Source organism: Chamaea fasciata, unplaced genomic scaffold (assembly GCF_029207755.1).
Source record: "Chamaea fasciata isolate MVZ Bird 193981 ecotype frontalis unplaced genomic scaffold, bChaFas1.0.hap1 SCAF_16, whole genome shotgun sequence".
In the NCBI taxonomy this organism is placed as follows: Eukaryota; Metazoa; Chordata; class Aves; order Passeriformes; family Sylviidae; genus Chamaea; species Chamaea fasciata.
Genome location: NW_027094101.1, coordinates 14,735,227 through 14,753,573, shown reverse-complemented (window position 1 = coordinate 14,753,573; position 18,347 = coordinate 14,735,227). Strand labels below are relative to the sequence as shown.

General features: G+C 53.3%; 1 protein-coding gene across 6 annotated transcripts in view; it reads right to left on the bottom strand.

Moving 5' to 3' along the window:
- The window catches only part of RAB11FIP3 (RAB11 family interacting protein 3), a 73,860-nt gene that overhangs the window by 15,444 nt on the left and 40,069 nt on the right, over positions 1-18,347 (bottom strand). For 2 of the 6 annotated variants that reach the window (XM_066198081.1, XM_066198087.1), the window contains 3 exons: positions 10,550-10,737; positions 5,549-5,722; positions 1,155-1,289 (listed from right to left, as the gene is read on the bottom strand). In XM_066198081.1, coding sequence (XP_066054178.1) covers positions 1,155-1,289; positions 5,549-5,722; positions 10,550-10,737 — 497 coding nt within the window. Of the gene's footprint in view, positions 1-1,154; positions 1,290-5,548; positions 5,723-10,549; positions 10,738-15,316; positions 15,421-15,739; positions 15,757-16,096; positions 16,277-18,347 lie in introns of those variants that run through there. The other 4 variants (XM_066198085.1, XM_066198086.1, XM_066198084.1 and 1 more) reach the window with 4 other exon arrangements.

The window sequence follows — 18,347 nt, the reverse complement described above, 5'->3', positions numbered from 1 at the left end:
TGGAACATATTCCCAGCAAATTTGTGCTTGGGAAACCCTGAACACAGATGGAGGAATTGCACCGACTCACAGGGCAAATCAGAGCTTATGGAATTCCCACTGTGACCACAGGACAGAGAAGCTCCACAGGAAATCCCACCCATCACAGGAGGCTCTGAGGTGTTAGCTCAGCTTTGCAGGTAGATGTGCTGGAGAAAACCTGAAATGGAGTGGGGCTTCCAGGGAAAACCAGCGTTCTCCTTAATGCCTGCAAAACCTAAGACCCATCACTGACCCTCAAGGCCTCCAACAGCAAAGACAACTATTTAACCAAGGAAAATAAAGGGAGAGACTTTTTTTTCATTAAAAAGAATTGAATTCAAGCTGCTATTTTTTTTCCAGTTCTCCTCCCATAGACCAGGGGAGCTCCCAGATCACACTGTCCCTGCAAAGGACAGAAAGACCAAGACCATGACCAAAACCCAGGTCTGAATAACCACAACAGCCACAAGAAGAAAGATTTATCACCAATGCCACCATCCTTCCGCCCAGAGGGCTGCAACCAGCTCTGAATGAACAAATCAACAGGCAGAAATCCCTCCCCACTTGTCAGACAACATATCCAGCTGCTGCCTGGGAGACCTCCAAGATGCCATCCAAAATCCCCTGACGTTCCTGGTGTCTGTCACATCTCCCCAGCCCATGGTGACACCAGGGTAGGCAGGCTGTGCATGAAGCTGGGTGAGACAAGATCTGTCTGCTCCAAAGCCCTGTGGAGCAGGCTGATGCCTTCAGGTTGCTCCTGCAGCAGGAGGATGGGCTGTCCCTGCCCTTCCAGGCTCCCCTTCCACACCATTCCCAGTCTTTCCTTGGTGACAGAAATACTGTACACGGCCAGCTCCCACGGAACCCACCATGCACAGGCATGCAAAGGGCAGGAAAAGCTCTCCTTGTCTGCCAGCCCCCAGGGCCTGCATGAAAGGCACCTCCTGCTCACCCTCCACGAGGTCACCACCACCTGGAGCACCTCCCGTGGCCTGGTGAAACTCATCCCCTTTCCCCACCCGCTATCCACCGGCGCGGAGAGAGAGAAAAGCTGCGCCAGACAAGGAGAGCCTTCCCAGGCAGAACATCACTCCCCAGGCTGGGATGGCCACGCACACGAGCCCGGTTACCTATTCATTTCAAGATCATTCAGGCGAGCAGAAAGATCCTCGAGGCGGTTGATTTGTTTGTGGCACTGGCTACAGTAAAACTCAAAAGCTTCATCTGCGAGAATGCTGTGCAGTTTCGCAGCGAGCGGATTGGTGCTAGAGAGATCACAAGGGTCAAGTCAACAGCACAGAACGCACAGGGAGCAGCTGCTGCAGCCGTGGCTTCCACAAGCTGAGGGTCCCTCAAGGTAGGGGAATTTTTGGTGGGAGGTAGGAAGTTTGAATTAAAAAGCAACAGGGCAGGTTGGGCTGCCTCCCACCACAGTTTTCGAAGCCAAATTAAAGCCAATATGGGGCTGCTTATCATCATATATAGATAATTTCTAATTTAGAATAGTTTATAACAAGAAGTAGCTAATTGATCATTTGTAATTGCTCAATAGAATTTATACAGTAAATAATTCGCAACACTTCTGTCAACCTCCTCCCAGAGACTCCCAGCAGCTGAGCTTGGCCCACATTTCCAAACCCCTGAGCCAATCTCAATCCCCAAGAGCCCAGGGCAGGTGAGGTAAGTGCTTCCTACAAACCTACAGCACTGCAAAGTTTATTTTCCAACAGGATTTTCCAGGCAATCTGTCTCAGGAGGCTCCTGGTTTGCCTCAGTGAGTGCAGAATGAACTTGCACGCTGCAGGACTGGGTGCCGTGGGCCAGGGCTGAATCTAAGGGGGGTTTAAGCTGGATTTTAGGAAAAGGTTCTTCCCCCAGAGGGTGCTGGGCACTGCCCAGGCTCCCCAGGGAATGGGCACAGCCCTGAGGCTGCCAGAGCTCCAGGAGTGTTTAGACAGAGTTGCCAGGGATGCCCAGGGTGGGATTGTTGGGGGGTCTGTGCAGGGCCAGGGGCTGGGCTGGATGATCCTGGGTCTATTCCCACTCAGGATATTGTGGGGTTCTATGATCCTTTGGTCAGTGTCCTGTTTTCCAATGGGATGCTTTAAAAGTAGAGCAGCTATGCTGCTGCAGACCTGCCTCAGTAATGCAGAGTCAAATTTTCACTGCAAACAGCTTTTAAGCCAAGATGAAACGGACAGGTGCAGTTTAAGCCCACTCTCCTCCAAAGCAAAGCCCAAGAAGCAGCAGTGCTGCATTCCTGCAGGGAATGCCAGTTGGGAAGGGGCATGGGGGTCTATAGGACTTTCACAGCTTGGGAAACTGGGAGACACTTCCTCATGATTTGGGCAGGACAGAGGGGATTCTGAACAGCCAATGGTTTGTGTTAATTTGGGGCCAGACTCCACAAATCCTCCCTGTAGGAAAATGTGCTTCTGGAAGCCACGGACGTGAATCAAAGAAAGGTTAAATAGTGAAAAACTCAAGCAGTTCAATCAGAGAGACAGGTAAAGGTGTGAGCAAACACAAGCAAGATAATCCCAACAGGCATCCGGAGGGGCAGTGAATCCTGGGATACACAAACACAACCCTGGCCTGGGGCATGTGCAGAGCTGGGACATCCCAAGGGTCCCCTGGCTCAGCCCCCACCCCAGGGTCAGGCCTGGAGTCTGTGCTGTCTGTACAGTATTTCCCAGCCCCCTCAGACAGGCTGGACACCAGCAAATGCCAAATTATCATCTCTTCCCATTCCTGGAAAAAAAAATTCAATTGAAAACCATTCCCCCTACCCCTCAGGGCAGGTATTTTCCTCGGGATAACGTTTTCCCAGCAGAGACAGGTCGGTGGCTCAGGGTTTGTGGAGGGAAGAGGTGACAGCAGCTGTGTAGCACCTGGAGAAAGGGATGTCCCTTTTCTGGGTGCTCTTGGGTGCATTCACTTCCCAGGTGGTGCAGCCTGGGCCAGGTGGGAACCCAAATTCAGCCAGCATTAATCAAAATGAGAAGTGTGGAGGAGAAGCCCCAGGCCAGCCTGGCAGCTCCTGGGGTGTGTGCAGATCCTCCTGGCCTCTGGCTGCCCTGGCTCCCTGCCTTGGAGTGGGTGAGAGCTCAGCCCTGGGGTGTCCCCACCCACTCCAGGATCCTGATGGGTCCCTTCCAGCTCAGCACATTCGGTGGTTCTACAATACAGAGCCTTCCTGTGCCTTCCTCCATCTCCTGGAGCAACGTTTGTCTTCCACAGGTCCTTGGTGCTTCCTGGTGGCTGGGATGGGCACACGGAGCTTTTCCCTTTATTTCCCACTGAGAGCTGCAAAGAGACTTTTCCTACTGGATGGGTATGCGAGGGAAGACTCAAGAGGAGGGATCACAAACAGATATACAAGGACTGAGCAGGGAAGCACTGCACCCCACAGTGCTCCCTGAAGGCTCTTGGGGTTTGTGTTCATCTTCTGGAGTCGTAGCAGGAGAATTTCTAGAAATGATTCCCATTTAGAGACTGCTGTAGCATGGAAAGGGTATGTGGTGATGCGGCCCTTTAGAAGTGATGCTGATCTTTGCATTCAAAACACAGCCAAAAAAACCATTTGGCCTGAACCAGGGACAGCCTGTGGTCGCTTCAGGTGTGTTTGAACACACTGGGGCTGCTCAGGCACGGAATGGTTTGGGTGGGAAAGGACATTAGAGCTCATCCCAACCCACCCCCTGCCATGGGCAGGGACACCTTCCACCATCCCAGGCTGCTCCAAGCCCCAACGTCCGATCTGGTCGTGGACACTTCCAGGGATCCAGGGGCAGCCACAGCTGCTCTGGGCACCCTGTGCCAGGGCCTGCCCACCCTCCCAGGGAACAATTCCTTCCCAATGTCCCATCCATCCCTGCCCTCTGGCAGTGGGAAGCCATTCCCTGTGTCCTGTCCCTTCCTATCCAAAGTCAGAAGAGCTGCACAGACTGAGGGAATGTTTAGGGAAGGACTTCACATAAACAGCAATAATCCAAGGGGAGGCTAGACCTGCGAGGCACAAGGAAATCCTCCAGCTCAAACAGCCCCACATTCCTGACTCCAGAGGTTTTGCAGGGTTTATCTCCAGTCTGCCTCCCCAGCAAGCCCCAGCAGAGAGTCTCCAGCACAAACCACCACAACCTGTGTGGCCACGTGCCCAGCGAGCCCCTCCCAGCACAGGGAAGATGGGATAAGGTGTGGATCAGATCCAGAGACAGAGCAGAGGAGAGATGGTGCCCTGGCAGAGCAAGACTGGAGCTCTGGGAGCGTGGGCAAACCGGGAGCTCTGGCCTGATGTTCAAGAAAAAAGTTTAAGTGATTGAAAAGCTCCTTTATCTGGGTATTTTCTTGCCAGGAGCCTTCTGGATGAGGCTGGCAGCCCATCCTCAAGGAAAAACGAACACCAAGGCTGGGTTTTAATCAGAGAGTTCTTCCTATGCCACAGCACCAGCACAGCCAGCCCTACATTCCTGCCCGGTGCAAGCCAAGGACAAGCATGGATCAGAGACCCTGCCCCTCCCACTGCAGGGTATCCCAGTGCTGGAGCACTGGTTTCCTAAAGGAAAAGGTTGGCAATTCTTTACAGCAACTCTCCTGTTTGTGATTAACACCTCCAACACTGCTGCTGCACCAGCCCAAAAGAAATGAGTCCTCACCTGCTCTTCCCTGCCAGCCCTGTGCAACCAGAATTGTCCAAACTCCATGAAGGGGTTTGGGAAGCCGGGAGAAAACAGGAAGACAGGAAAAAACCCCAAACCCTGAGAAGTTTACATGGCTGCAGAAAGGCACAGAAGTGTCATTCCAAAGAGAAAGAAGTATATTTTTGTCTTTAGCACGGGTGTGTGGTTGGCAGGGGTCACTCCTGTCCTGTGCAGAGATGTGCTTCCAACGGAGGAACACATTCCCAGTGTCTCCTGTCATCCCAGACATCTTGTGGGCTGCAGCACTGGATGACATTCCAGCTTTTACTTATTTTCTTTAGAAAAAAAGTATTGATGGGGTTTGTACCACCATACCAGCTCCTCAGCCCACCCTGCTCGGGCTGGAAAATAGACTTTTCCTGATTTCAGACCCTAAAGCAAGGAGGAAATGCGACAGCCTGCTCTGCATATCCCTAGAGAAGGAATGCTGCTGCAGCTCGTGCAAATCCAACCAAACACTGCAGAAAAGCCCAAAATAATAAAATAGGGAAAAAAAACCAGTCATCCTGCAGGATCAGGGATAAAGCTGCAGGTGGTTTTCTCTCCTGGAAGGTTCTGTGAGGAGCCACATCCCTAACAGGAGTGGGAATGTGACGCTGGAAATGCAGACAGCTCTTCCACCTCCTGCTGGGTGTCAGCAGGACCGGGGAAAAGAAACACCGAGGGGGGGAATTCCTCTTCCACTTCCAAGCCGATTATCCTGTTGTACCCAGAGTCTGCCAGGCCCCCTGCCCGGCAAATCCCCAGGAAACCCCTGGCCCACAGAGCAGAGTGAAGCAGCGAGCGAGCGCCCCTGGTGAAGCAGCACTGGGGCCGGGCATTACCTGGGAGAGAGGAAGGAGGAGCTGCCAAAGCTGCTTTCCCCATTACACAAAGGGTCCGGGAACAGATCGGCCTCGTTCCCTTCCCCGTAATCCTCGAAATGCTCCTCCCCGCTGATGACGGTGACGATGGAGTGGCTGAGCTCGGAGCCCAGGGCCAGCTCGTGGGGATGGGATCTGTGGGGACAGACAGGGACACACGTTAGAGGGGGGTGCCACAGCAGCCTTTCCATTGCATCCAGGACACCCTCTTCCCAGGAGTATTGGGTTTGTGTGGACAAGACTTGGTAAGGGAGTGGTGGGTTCTGTGAGGAGCTGCTGGAAGCTTCCCCCACGTCCAGCAAAGCCCACCACTGGTGGCTCCAAGATGGACCCGCTGCTGGCTGAGGTTGGGCCCACCAGGAATGGCGGTGGCACCTCTGGGATAATGGATTTGAGAGGGAAAACACAAAAACTGATGGGGCAGCTGAACTGAGCGCACAGAAGAGTGGGGTGAGAACATTGGAGAGGAACAGCTCTGCAGGGCAGGGCAGGAGAGGGGCAGAAGCTGCTGCGGGCACCAGAGCTGGGATTGCCCTGAGATTCTGTGGGGAAACCCATGGGGAGGCAGCTGTGTTCCAGCAGCCTGTGGAGGGCAGGGAGGTGCAGAGATGCCCCTGCAGCCCCTGGAGGAGCCCAGGCCTGGAGCAGGGGGTGCCTGAGAGGGGCTGTTGGCCTGTGGGAAGCTGTGCTGGGCCAGGGTCCTGGCAGGGACCTGTGGATCCATGGAGAGAGGAGCCCATGCTGGAGCAGAGTCCTGGTCAGATTTGTGACCCTGTGGAGGACCCAGGCTGTGCATGAAGGACTGACCCCACAGAAGAGTGACACACAGGGCAGCAGTTCCTGGAGAACCATTGCCCATGAGATGGACTTTGGTTGGAGAGGTGTCTGCAGTGCAAGGCACTGAGCCCTCTCCCTGAGCAGTGGCTGGAACAATGTGTGATGAACTGACCATAACCCCACTCCCACCTCCCTGTGCCACTGTGGGAAAGGAGGGGGAACGGGGAAGGAGGGCTGATGGAGGGGTGAAGGTGTTTATAAGGTTTGATTCTACTTCTCATTATCCTGCTCTGATTTTGTCAGCGATAAATTCAGTTAATATCCCCAATTCGAGTCTGTTTTGCCCATGACAGTGTTTGATGAATGATTTCTCCTGTCCTCACCTCAACTCACTAATCCTTTGTTATATTTTCTTTTCCTGTCCCTGTCTTTGGAGGGCAGGGATGGAGCAGCTTTGGTGGGTTCCTGGTGTGCAGCCAGGGTCAACCCACCCCACCAAGTGAGTGATGTGTCCTATTTTGGGGCAGAGCAGGAGAGGACAGGAACAGCCCAGGCACCACTGGGAAGTTTATGGTGATTTTTTCCCCCAATAAACCAAGATTTTCCATTGGCAGCTGCAACACAGGATTTGGGGGCACTCAGACTTGCAAGACAGTGTCCAGGGCTGGTGACAAGCCCTTGCTCGACTAAAAGCACAGCAGAGAAAGGGCTGGGCATGTCCCAGCCACATCCTAAATATGGTGTGAGTTCCACAGCAGCCCGTGCACGGCTCACACTTGTTGCTGCCTAATCCTCTCAAGGGCCTGGGCTTTAACCCCATAACCCCTGGGGAGGGGTGGGTTCAGGCAACTGGGACAGACCCCCAGCAAGACACTGGAGCCCTTTCCCTGCTCCTGCCGGGAAAAATGCTGTGTGTGACAATCCTGGAGTGGGGAATGCTGCTCCATGTGTTTTTAGCACCAGATCCAGGAGGCTGCAGCGTATTAAGGCTCGGTGCAAACCCTGAACACACCCAGCAGGGCTCCTGGGATGTTCCTTGCTCCTGAGGGGACACAGCACAGAGTCATTGTCCCTGGAAGAGTCTTTCCATTGCATGGAGCCACAGAATGCTGGAATGGTTTGGGCTGGAAGGACCTTAAAGCTTATCTCATTCCAGCCCCTGCCATGGGCAGGGACACCTTCCACTATCCCAGGTTGCTCCAAGTCCCTTCCAGCCTTGCCTTGGACACTGCCAGGGATCCAGGGGCAGCCACAGCTTCTCTGGGCACCCTGTGCCAGGGCCTCAGCACCAAGCCAAGCCTCCTTCCCTGCCCAGGACCATGGAAGTTTTCAAATTAAGCTGGAGAAAAGGCAGGAGGGATTTGCAACAACCGGGCTGTGAAAGTGGCCACGGGGCTGTGAGCCACACGTTTGTTTTGGGGGATTAACAACACTCTCCTCTCCAAAACTCTATGCTAAAAATCGTAATAATATTGCATTATTACAGAAATTGGTATTGGCTATGCCCTTATCTCCATGCACTTGCTACGAGAGGGAAGTGAGGTATGAGCAGATTGCTGGACTAAACCAGAAAGAAAAAAAGATTACAGATAAGCCATTTATGACAAAAAAGCTGCTGCATCTGAAGGATTTGCCCTTATCCTGCTAATAAAAACATGTCAACCCTCCAGATCTCTATTTAACCACAAATAAATCCAGCCCAGCTTGTGGGCATCTGCACATCCTCCTCGTGCCCTTGAGAAGCACCAACATTCCACAGTGGGATCCACCAGAACCCATCCAGCCCCGTGGTGAGTCAGACCTTCACCAAAAGCAGCGGAAATCTCTCCAGGAATAGAAGCCAGGGGGTGGAATTGCTAATTCAGAAGCAAAACCCAAGCTCAGAACTCTAAATTTGGGGCTGTGGTTTGATAAGCACTGTACAGAAGCAGATCTGATCAGGCACCTGGAAACCCTCAACCTGGATGCTTCGGGCAGTAAATTTTATTTCCTATTCACGTCTGGAGGCTCAGGCAGTTTCAGGACCCAGAGTCCAACTAATCATTACTACACACAGCCTAAACAACCTTTAAGCTTAAAACATTTCAGGAATGTTGAGCTCTGAGAGCTCCTGAGCAGTGATGTTGAAGCTCTGATTCAGCCCAGCAGCTGCACTGGGGAGACTGTACTGCCCTGGCTGCCCCTGGGTACCAGAAGTGTCCTCCTCTGTGGGGTCTGATGGTACCAAAACCAGCCCTCAGCACTCCAAGAGGTTCCCACTTCAAACCTTTCAAATCTACAAATCAAATTAAGTTTTTGGCTCCCTGGAATTTGCACACATTTAACAATCTGGGAACAAGCCCCACTGTGCTTGGACAGAGCACTCAAAGGACATCTGACCTACCCAGGCCCACACCCGGGAAGGGAGGGAATCCCAGAATGGTTTGGGTTGGAAGGAACCTTAAAGCCCATCCAGTGCCACCCCCTGCCATGGGCAGGGACACCTCCCACTAGCCCAGGCTGCTCCAAGCCCCCATGTCCAACCTGGCCTTGGACACTGCCAGGGATCCAGGGGCAGCCACAGCTTCTCTGGGCACCCTGTGCCAGGTCCTCCCAACCCTGAGGCCTGGATATTGTTATTCCTTCCCAATATCCCATCCATCCCTGCCCTCTGGCACTGGGAAGCCATTCCCTGTGTCCTGTCCATCCATCCCCTGTCCCTCATCCCTCTCCAGCTCTCCTGGAGCCCCTTTAGGCCCTGGAAGGGGCTCTGAGGTGTCCCCGGAGCCTTCTCCTCTCCAGGTGAGCACCCCCAGCCTGGCTCCAGAGCAGAGGGGCCCCAGCCCCTGGAGCATCTCCGTGGCCTCCCCTGGACTTCCTCCAACAAGCCTGTCCCTCCTGTGCTGCTGACCCCATCCCTGAGAAGCAGCAGAACAGGCTGACGTCCCCCCGTGTCCCAGCGTTCTGTACCTACAGGCAGGCGAATCCGAAGCCGGCGGCTTTCCCCAGCGGCCGGGAGCGCACGCAGGCTGCCATGACCCCCGCGGGGACCCTGTGCTGGTGACAGCGACCTCACAGCTGATTATCTCCCAATTTAACTGTCACTGAGCTGGGCGAGCTGCGGCGAGAAGAGCCGAGCTGGATAATCCCATTTCTGCTCTAATCCACGGCACCCTTTCAGCCCCGGGGCCCAGCGCTGCTCGCCGCCTCTGTGACATCCCCAGATGGGATTTTGGGCTGGGAGGGAAGCCTGGTGCTCCCAAAAAGCAGTGGGAGCTGTAAGCACTCCCTGGAGCACCAACCCCGGACCTTGCGTTTTGGGACAAAACTGTGTGATGCAGACCTCAAGCAAAGGTGATTCCAGAGGTTTTGGTGCAGATTGGTGTTCATGGGGCACTAACCTGGCACTGGCACAGATTTTCCAGGGAAGCTGTGGCTGTTCCAATCCTGGATGTGTCCAGGATGGGGCTTGGAGAAACATGGTTTAGTGGAAGGTGTCCCTGCCCATAGCAGAGGGTGGAATGAGATGAGCTTTAGGGTCCCTTTCAACCCAAACCGTTCTGTGATTCTGATCCTAAAGGAGCTCTTCCCTGCCCTCCTGCCTGCCAGCATCCCAGTTTCACCCCAAACCCCACTTTTCCTCCAAAAAATGGGGTGGGCCTAGGAGCAGTTTCGCCAGCAGCAGTTCAGACCCGGGGAAGGAGATCTTGGCTCACATTTCTGTGCTCCAGGCAGAGGTTTCAAACCAGTTATTACAGGAGGTGATTGCACATCAAAGGGCACATGCATGTTTTTAGGGAAAACAAAAATAGAACGAGTTTCCCTCCTGACTGGAAAATTATATGTTGTGTTTCAGGCTTAAGTGATAGATTAAAAACTGCAAGTCTTTCAGGTGTTTGGATCACCTGAGAAGTTATTTTAGAGGTTAAAGATGCTAATGAGGGTACAGAAGATCTTCCAAGGCAAGCAACGATTAACTCAAAGAGATTGCCAGGCCGGGCTCCAAAGCAGCCTACACAAACCAGCCTAATTATTCTCCTTATTCCTCCAGAAGAGCTATTTCGGTCTCGCGCGCCCTTACGAACACAAAGAACAAACCAAGTTCCAGCAAGACAAACTGGGCCCACTCGCTGCGAAGCCCTCAGGCCGTGTCTCCCTCCTGCCTGCCCTGCACGGGGGGCTTTGCTCCTGGCTGCTCCCACTCACCCATGCTCCGGCTCCTCGATGGGATCCGTGAATTCCGAGTGCACGGTGGAGTCGATGGCGCTGTCGGTCTCCACCTCGTCGTGCATCTCGTGCTGGACCAGGGTGCTGGTGTCCTCATCCGTGAAGGTCTCGCACTCGCTGTAGGTGCTCTCCGAGCCCATGTAGGCACTGTCAGTCACCTCATTTGCCTGGGTGAAGGAAAAAACACAAGAAGCAAAACAATAAGATCCCGCAGCTGCGTGGATTCGTGGCAGGGCAGGACAAAACGTGGATGAGGCAGGGAGTTTTGGCTGTGTTGTATTTCTGGGCACAGGAATCCAGCCTCTGGAATCACCCCAGGTCTAGCCAGTGCTCTGTGGGCTCTGCGGGGTGCACCTCAGCCTTGCAGGGCTTGGGAAGCCGACCACAAAAACAGGGACTAAGTAAGAGTTGGAGAGAGGTTTTGTTGTGAGCCAGGATGGATTTGGCCAGGGCAGGAGGGATTACCCACTCCTGACTCAGCAGCACTGCTGCTTTCTCCCACTCCATTCCAAGAGGACATGTTATTAACCTGAATTTCCTGCAAAAACCACCATTCAAAACTCCCAATTAGCCCTTGGAGCACCTTTTTTTTTTTTGGCCCTGTCTGGTAAAACCTTCCATCCCTCAACAGCAAATAAACTGTTTCTAAATCTCCATTACTTCTTCTGATTTGCAGGGACTCAAATCTCTGCACTTCAGCTGGAGCAGCATCTCAAATCCATCACTGAGCAGCCTCTGGGAAAGCAGTTTGGGTTTTAAGAGATTGTGATATGAGCAAGGAGAATTGTGTTTTCCTCCCAGTTCTGCACCCCAGGCAGGTGTTCAGCTTCAGTCCTGCCTGTTTGCTCCTACACACGGGCAGGGACAATCCCTTCTGACCCTGATGTCTGGAGAACCATGGGAGAAGCAGCACAACTCTCCAAAAGCCAAAGCTCTTGTTACCCCTCTCAGTGCCAGCCCCTTTCCTAAGATTTGGGGATTTCCCCAGCACGCCTCAGAGCAAATGAAGGAATTTTGGGATGTGCCAGGGCTGGTGCTGAGCTCCAGCTGATCCCGTGTCACTGGAGGGGTCGGGCAGAGGGGTGGGAGCACAGGAAAGGCAGCAGCAGTTTCAATGCAGGCATGACTGAAGCAAAACCCTTTTCCTCTGCCAGGGTGCACAGAACAGCTTTCAGGGCTTTTTCCAAGATTTTGGAGGAAATTACATTTCTCAAAGCAGTGTATTCATAAAACCATGGGGTGGTTTGGGTTGGAAGGGACTTTAAAGCCCATCTCATTCCACTCCCTGCCTACTCCACTATCCCAGGTTGCTCCAAGCCCCATCCAGCCTGGCCTTGGACACTTTCAGAGGCAAAAAGGGATAGAAAACCTTGAAGGGATGGAGAGAGAGCTGATAACAGCAATTCCCACTCCACATGGACACTGGGAGCAGCCAAGTGACTCAGTCCAGCCCTGTTTTGCTCTCCCAGCCCCTGTGCCCACCACACTCAGCAGGATGGAGACAGCCAGGAGCTCCTCCTTGGAAGCCTGGCTCAGCCTCCACCTGGCTTGCAGGCACCAGCACCTCCAGGACACCACCCTGAAGTTAAACTTGACATAAACCTGCACAGAGCTGGGCTGAAGTCAGGGGCTGTTGCAGTGAACTCCACCAGGGCAGAGCCTGTGCCAGTCTTGCAGAGAGAAACAAATACTCTAAAGCCCCCACCCACTTAAAAAAGCATAAATCCACCAAAAGCACTTACACACCTAAAGCTGGGACTTGCTTAAGTGCTTTACTGGATTTATGCTGCACTGTCAAGAAACACCATTAATGCTCCAGCAGGAGGGACAAGAGGAAGCAGAGGCTTGACCTGCCTTGGCTTGGTCACGGACAGAGAGAGCCCAAGAGGTGACAACAGCCACCCCCAGCTGCACATTCCCCTCCCTTTTGCCCGTTTGAAAAAGATTTCATGCCAAACTGGAAAGAATTTTGCTTGCACGCTACAAAATAAAGGCTGCTTTTTAAATACCAACTCCTCCTCCCCCCCGACTTCTTACAGGAAAAGCTTAAATTTAAGTACACGTTGAAGTATTATAATGAGCAAATCGAGGTATTATAATAAGCACAGAGTAAAGACAACTACTGAAAGAAGCCAAAAAACTTCCAAACACCCCAATTCACAAGTAATTTGATTACAAACCCTGCTGTGGTTACTGCTGACCCTCTCAACATGAAGCAAACCAGGAGCTGACCGGTGCCCTTAGTCAGATGTTAACAAGAGGACCTTTAAGGTTCCTTCCAACCCAAACCATTCCATGATTCTAGGATTTCTCTATCAAATTGTTCCAAAACACCTTATTGATGGGAAATACACGTATGGACAGGCTGGATTTGGGAGCAACCCTTTTGGAAGTAGCACAACTCACCAGCACAGCACATCAACGACTGCCCTTCAGCCACACCAAAGATATGCATCAATTTCTTATCTAAAATTGTATTTTTCCTCTGTGATACCAGCCTAGATGGGGCTCCAAGAGCAAGAGAGTCCTATTAAAATTAAACCTGCGTGGACAATGAGTTAAGAAGCAGCTGAATCTGTAAACAAAGTCCTTCTCCTGAGCACGAGCGTGGAGAACTTTGCTACGCATTTCACCACAGAATCAGTAACTAAACCTCAAGAAGAGATGCCAGGAGGAGATAGGCAAACCAAGGGGGTTCGGGTATTGCCAAATGCCTGACAGAGACAAATTCCTGTCCCTGGGCAAGTGTGTGGGTACAGAAAGTTCTTATTTATCGCCTCATGAGCAGCTGGTTTGTACACTGGCCCTTCAAACCCCCCTGCCACAGCTCTCCTTCAGCCAGCTTTGCCTTCCTGTGAGCAGAAAGTAAATATTTTTTCCGGCTTAAAAAAAGCCCAAAACACTTAAAAACATCCAAGGGCTCAGGACAGCCAGGCTGGGCTTCAACCACCCCTGGGGACTTGCCAGGAACATTCAGAGCAGGGTTGGTGTCACCAATATCAGTACACTTTAAGTTTTTATCTAATAAAACACACCCTGGGTGCTTCAGGCAAACCTCAGACATTAAAACTGGGACTCAGGCATAAACAGAGTTCCAAGCTGGAACAGGATCAGGGTTTTACAAAGGTTCCCAATCGCAAAGCCAGCTCCTCCAGTAGGTATTTCCCCAGAGCCACACCTGGCTGACAGGACATGGGCCACCCAGAGGCATCTCTGCCTGCTCAGGGAAACTCCAGGGATCTCAGAGCCCAGGTGGGCACACCTGCTTCTCAAAGGAAATAAATGGTGAAATCAACATGGGATGGTGTAAGGTGCCCTGCTGAGACAGGTGAGGTGGGGAGGTGCCTTTAGGAGCCTCCTCCAGCAGCAGCTCGTCCATTCCAGGCATCTGATGACTAAGTAAAGATTACTTAATCAGATGTTGTAAAGTGCTGTAAAACCACATGGATTTAAGAAAAGCTGCTGCAGTGTGAGGAAAGAGATTCTGGGGAATCACCTGCAAGGTCCAGGCAGGGACAGGCTCAGCTTTGATCTGCCAGGGACAGAAGCTTCAGCACAAGCTCTGCCAAGGCATTGCCTTGGAAAGGAGGGCAAAGTCCGGCTCCCAGGGAGGTTCCTTCCAGGCAGGGCTGTCCCTGGAGCTGTCCTGACATCCCAAAGCTCTGCTGTCCTTGGACACAAACACTCGGAAGGTTGGGAGGGGAGGTGAGTGACAAGGAAAAGGAAAAACAACTCTGTTTTCCCAGCAGTATGAGCCTGTTTCTGAAGAATCCGGCCCTGAGTGTGCACAGGATGGAGAGGAGACGGATCAGCTACAAAAATCCCACCCCAAGGACACCCTGTGGCCCAGACAGCAGTGACAGTGCCAGGCTGGGAGCCAGGAGAAGGGACACAGTCGTGTTTATAGTCCCACATTGATGCAGCTGACCCCAAAGCCCTGGAACACCCCAGGGCAGCTCAACCCCCGGAATGCCACTTTGGGGACTGCCACCTCTGGGTCCCAATATTGCCCTCTTCCCACATATCTGGGCAATGCCAGCTTTTCAGGGAAGCCACGGAGCCTGTGCCCTGGGTGAAGGCAACTTTCACAGTTCAGCTCCTGCAGTTCGGGTTGTGACACTCCATCATCACCCCCCTCAAGGCTGGGCAAGAGAAACACGCTGCACCTGTTGGGGCAAATTGAAAACACACACCAGCCCAAAAACAAACCCAAAGCCAACTCACAAAACACCACACCTGGCACACCGTCCCCAGCACCCCAAAAACCAGCAGGCACCGTCCCTGCTGGTCCAACTTCCCCACAGAGACCCAGGCAGAGAGGAGTGTGAAGTTAAACCACAGCCCATGGAATCACAGAATCATGGAATGGTTTGGGTGAGAAGGGACAGTTAAAATCTACCCAGTTCCAACCCCCCTGCCGTGGGCAGGGACACCTTCCCAGGTTGCTCCAAGCCCCATCCAGCCTGGCCTTGGACACTTCCAGGGATCCAGGGGCAGCCACAGCTTCTCTGGGCACCCTGTGCCAGGGCCTCCCCTCCCTCCCAGGGAACGATTCCTTCCCAATGTCCCATCTAAATCTCTCCCGTTTTAATCTAAACCATTCCCATGCAAAAAATCAAGTCGATCTGTCTCTGTAAAAAGTCAGGTGCGTTCCCAATCCGCCCCTTCCTGGCACCTCCGGGGCTGAGCACGGTCCCTCTGGAAATCCAATCCCTCCTCGCTCTGTGTCAGCTCGCAAAAACCCACCTGTGGAGACATCACCTCGTCTGCAGAGCCAGATCCAGCCCCGGGAGCCGCTTCTGCGAGGCAGGAGGGAAGCAAAGTCCAGGGGAGCCGGGAGGCTTAAGGAGGGAGCTGCTGAGTCCCAACAGAGTGCCTTTTGTTCCCGAGCTGCCGATAAGGAGCAGAGCTCCAGCACTTCCCTCCGTGTGACCACAGCCTCCTCCCGCTCCCCTGAATTCCAAAATAAGAGCACGTCTTGGGAGCCCCGCTCCAGGTGCTCATGCTTCCCAGGAAACCATCCCCAAAGAAAAAGGTTGAATCCAAAGGTGACCTGTCAGAGGTTTATCTCAGCCTTCCTGGTGTTTCTGGTGAATAATTAAGCGTTAAATGACAAATTCCTTCCTTATAGCCACAAAAAGAGGGATGAATAAAGCTTGGATTGCTTACCAGGGGCAGGTCAGAAGCACTTTTGGTGACTCAGAGGGTGATCTCTGGCAGGCAATGACAATATTGGGCCCAAAGAAGGTTTACAGAAAGCCCAACGCCACCCTGCCCGAGCTCTCAGCCAAGCAGCTCCTCCCTGCAGGCAGGAGCCCAGCAGAGCCAGCACTGTGGGAGAGCTGATCCATGGGATTTTTCCTTCCCCATGGCAGCTCTCGGCGTAGTGAGGCCTCGGCACTGCTCACACCCACAAGTTTTGAGGGTTTTGTCTGGTTTTCTGTTTCCTCTCTGCAGAAACCTTGCATAGTTCAGCTCCCTCAGCACTGCCCACCCAGCATAAACACACTGATTTCCTTCCATTACCTTCCCAAAGCACGTTTTCCCCTTTTTCTCTGGGTTATCCTTGCTGTCCTCTGGGCCACATCCTTCCTTCTGAGCAGAACCCCGTGCTCAGCAGCACTGCCTGGAAGTATCCTGTACCTTGATAAGCAGTTGACCTCCTGAGCCGAGTCCAGGCCAGCCCAGATTCCTGCTCGGAGCACGGCAGGAAGGAGTTATGCTTTAACCCGAGCTCTGCCTGGAGCTGCTCCTCCACAGAGCAGGTCACAGCCCTATCGCTGCTCTGCTTGTGCCTCAGGACCTCAGAAAACATCTGGATCTCCCATGAGAGCCCAAAATCAGACACTAAAACTAATTAGGAAAGCCCAATCTCTGCCCTTTTTACATCCCAAACTCTTACTGAGACACCTCTGCTTCCACCGCTGCCCCCCAGCACCTCCCGGTCCTTCCCGGTGTCCAGCAGCCCAGTTCCCACGTTCCCAGGCTCACACAATCTGCTCGTGGTTCAAGATAAGGCTCCAAGGAGTTTGTTTTCCAAACTCCTTCCAGCCTGCTTCCTACAGGGCAAACACTTCACCTCGGATCTTTTGTGACCGGTGGAGAGATTTCTCACCAGAGCCCTGCACTTGGGTCCTGCCCTCAGTGACATCCCCATCCGATTTACACTGCCATCCTCCCCTCTACACACTTCAGAGTCTACACAATAAATTAATTTCCTCGGTATTTTCAGGCTTTAAGATATCAAACTGTCACCATGGACTGATCTGGGAGAGCAGGGGCCCCTTTGCTCTGAAGCCAGGCTGGGAGAGCTGGGGGTGTTCAGCTGGAGAGGAGAAGGCTCCAGGGAGAGCTCAGAGCCTAAAGGGGCTCCAGGAGAGCTGCAGAGGGACTGGGGACAAGGGCCTGGAATGAGAGGACAAGGGGCAGTGGCTTCCCACTGCCAGAGGGCAGGGTTAGACGGGATATTGGAGAGGACTTGTACCCTGGGAGGGAGGGCAGGCCCAGGCACAGGGTGCCCAGAGAAGCTGAGGCTGCCCCTGGATCCCTGGAAGTGTCCAAGGCCAGGCTGGATGGGGCTTGGAGCAGCCTGGGATGGTGGGAGGTGTCCCTGCCCATGGCAGGGGGTGGAACTGGATGGGCTTTAAGGTTCCTTCCAACACAAACCATTCCAGGATTCTGTGAATACAAGGATAACATGGATACACAAGGATAACAAGGATAACTGTTCACTTGCTCTTGTTCAAAGGGCTCGTGGCCCTTCCTCTCTCGGTGCAGGGCAGCAGAAAGGCTTTGGGGACAATGGGGACAATTGCTCAGGGCTCCATGTACTTCCCCAAGGACAGGTGAACAGACACTGAACTGCATCTGTCACATTCCACAGCCCTGCAGTTCCAGCCACCTGCAAGACTTCAAGTCCACCAGCTGTTCAGGACAAAAGGATCCCTAATTCCAGCAGCCAGCCTCTGTAGAGGGGTTTGTGACCTTTTCATTCATGGTGCTTTCGGGTCAGCCCTGTGACCAGAGGCCCACTGAGGCCATTCCAGAAGGTGGGAATGGCACTGGTACAGAAAACCTGAGCTCTCACCTCCATGTCCCCATTCCAACCACCAGACCTTCACACCTGGGTCAGGACAGCCAGGGAACAGCTGAACTCAGGTCTGTCCTGGTGCTTTGAGCCCCTTGGACAGCTCAGAGGAGGTTACAAAGCTCAAACCCCATCTTTTCAGCCAGGCTGGCCTCTGCCAGACATGCACCCTGTGGTAACAGCGGTGTGGAGAGGCAGAGGAGGAAAAAACCTCACCTAAAATGGCACAGATTGCAAAGCAGGGCCCCCAAATACTCTGTGCTCAGCTCTGCCTTCGGGAAGGCAAGGATCTTCCTGGAAATTCTGTACTAGCAAAGGAGGGCTCAGAAGATCCACAGGGCTACTAGGAGGGGACACAAGGAGCCTGCAGCAGCCTCCTACAAGCACCCCACGTGGGCTTCCTGCAATGCACAAGGCAGGAGGACTGACAGCGGTGCCTCTGGGAACGGCTCCCGCACAGCCGAGCTCCGGCCCCCATGTGCTCCCACAACAGCTTCTGGGGTACAACGTACAGCTGGGGCCCTGCAAGGCCCCGGCCACCTCTGCAGAAGCTCAGAGAGGCTGGAGAAACCCAGCAACCCAGCGTATTTCAATGGCCTCGCTCTGATGTTTGCCCTCGAAGAAGCCTTAAATTCAATTGCTCAACATGGAAAGAAATCCCGGCTTTAACAGAGTTCACGTTTCACAGAG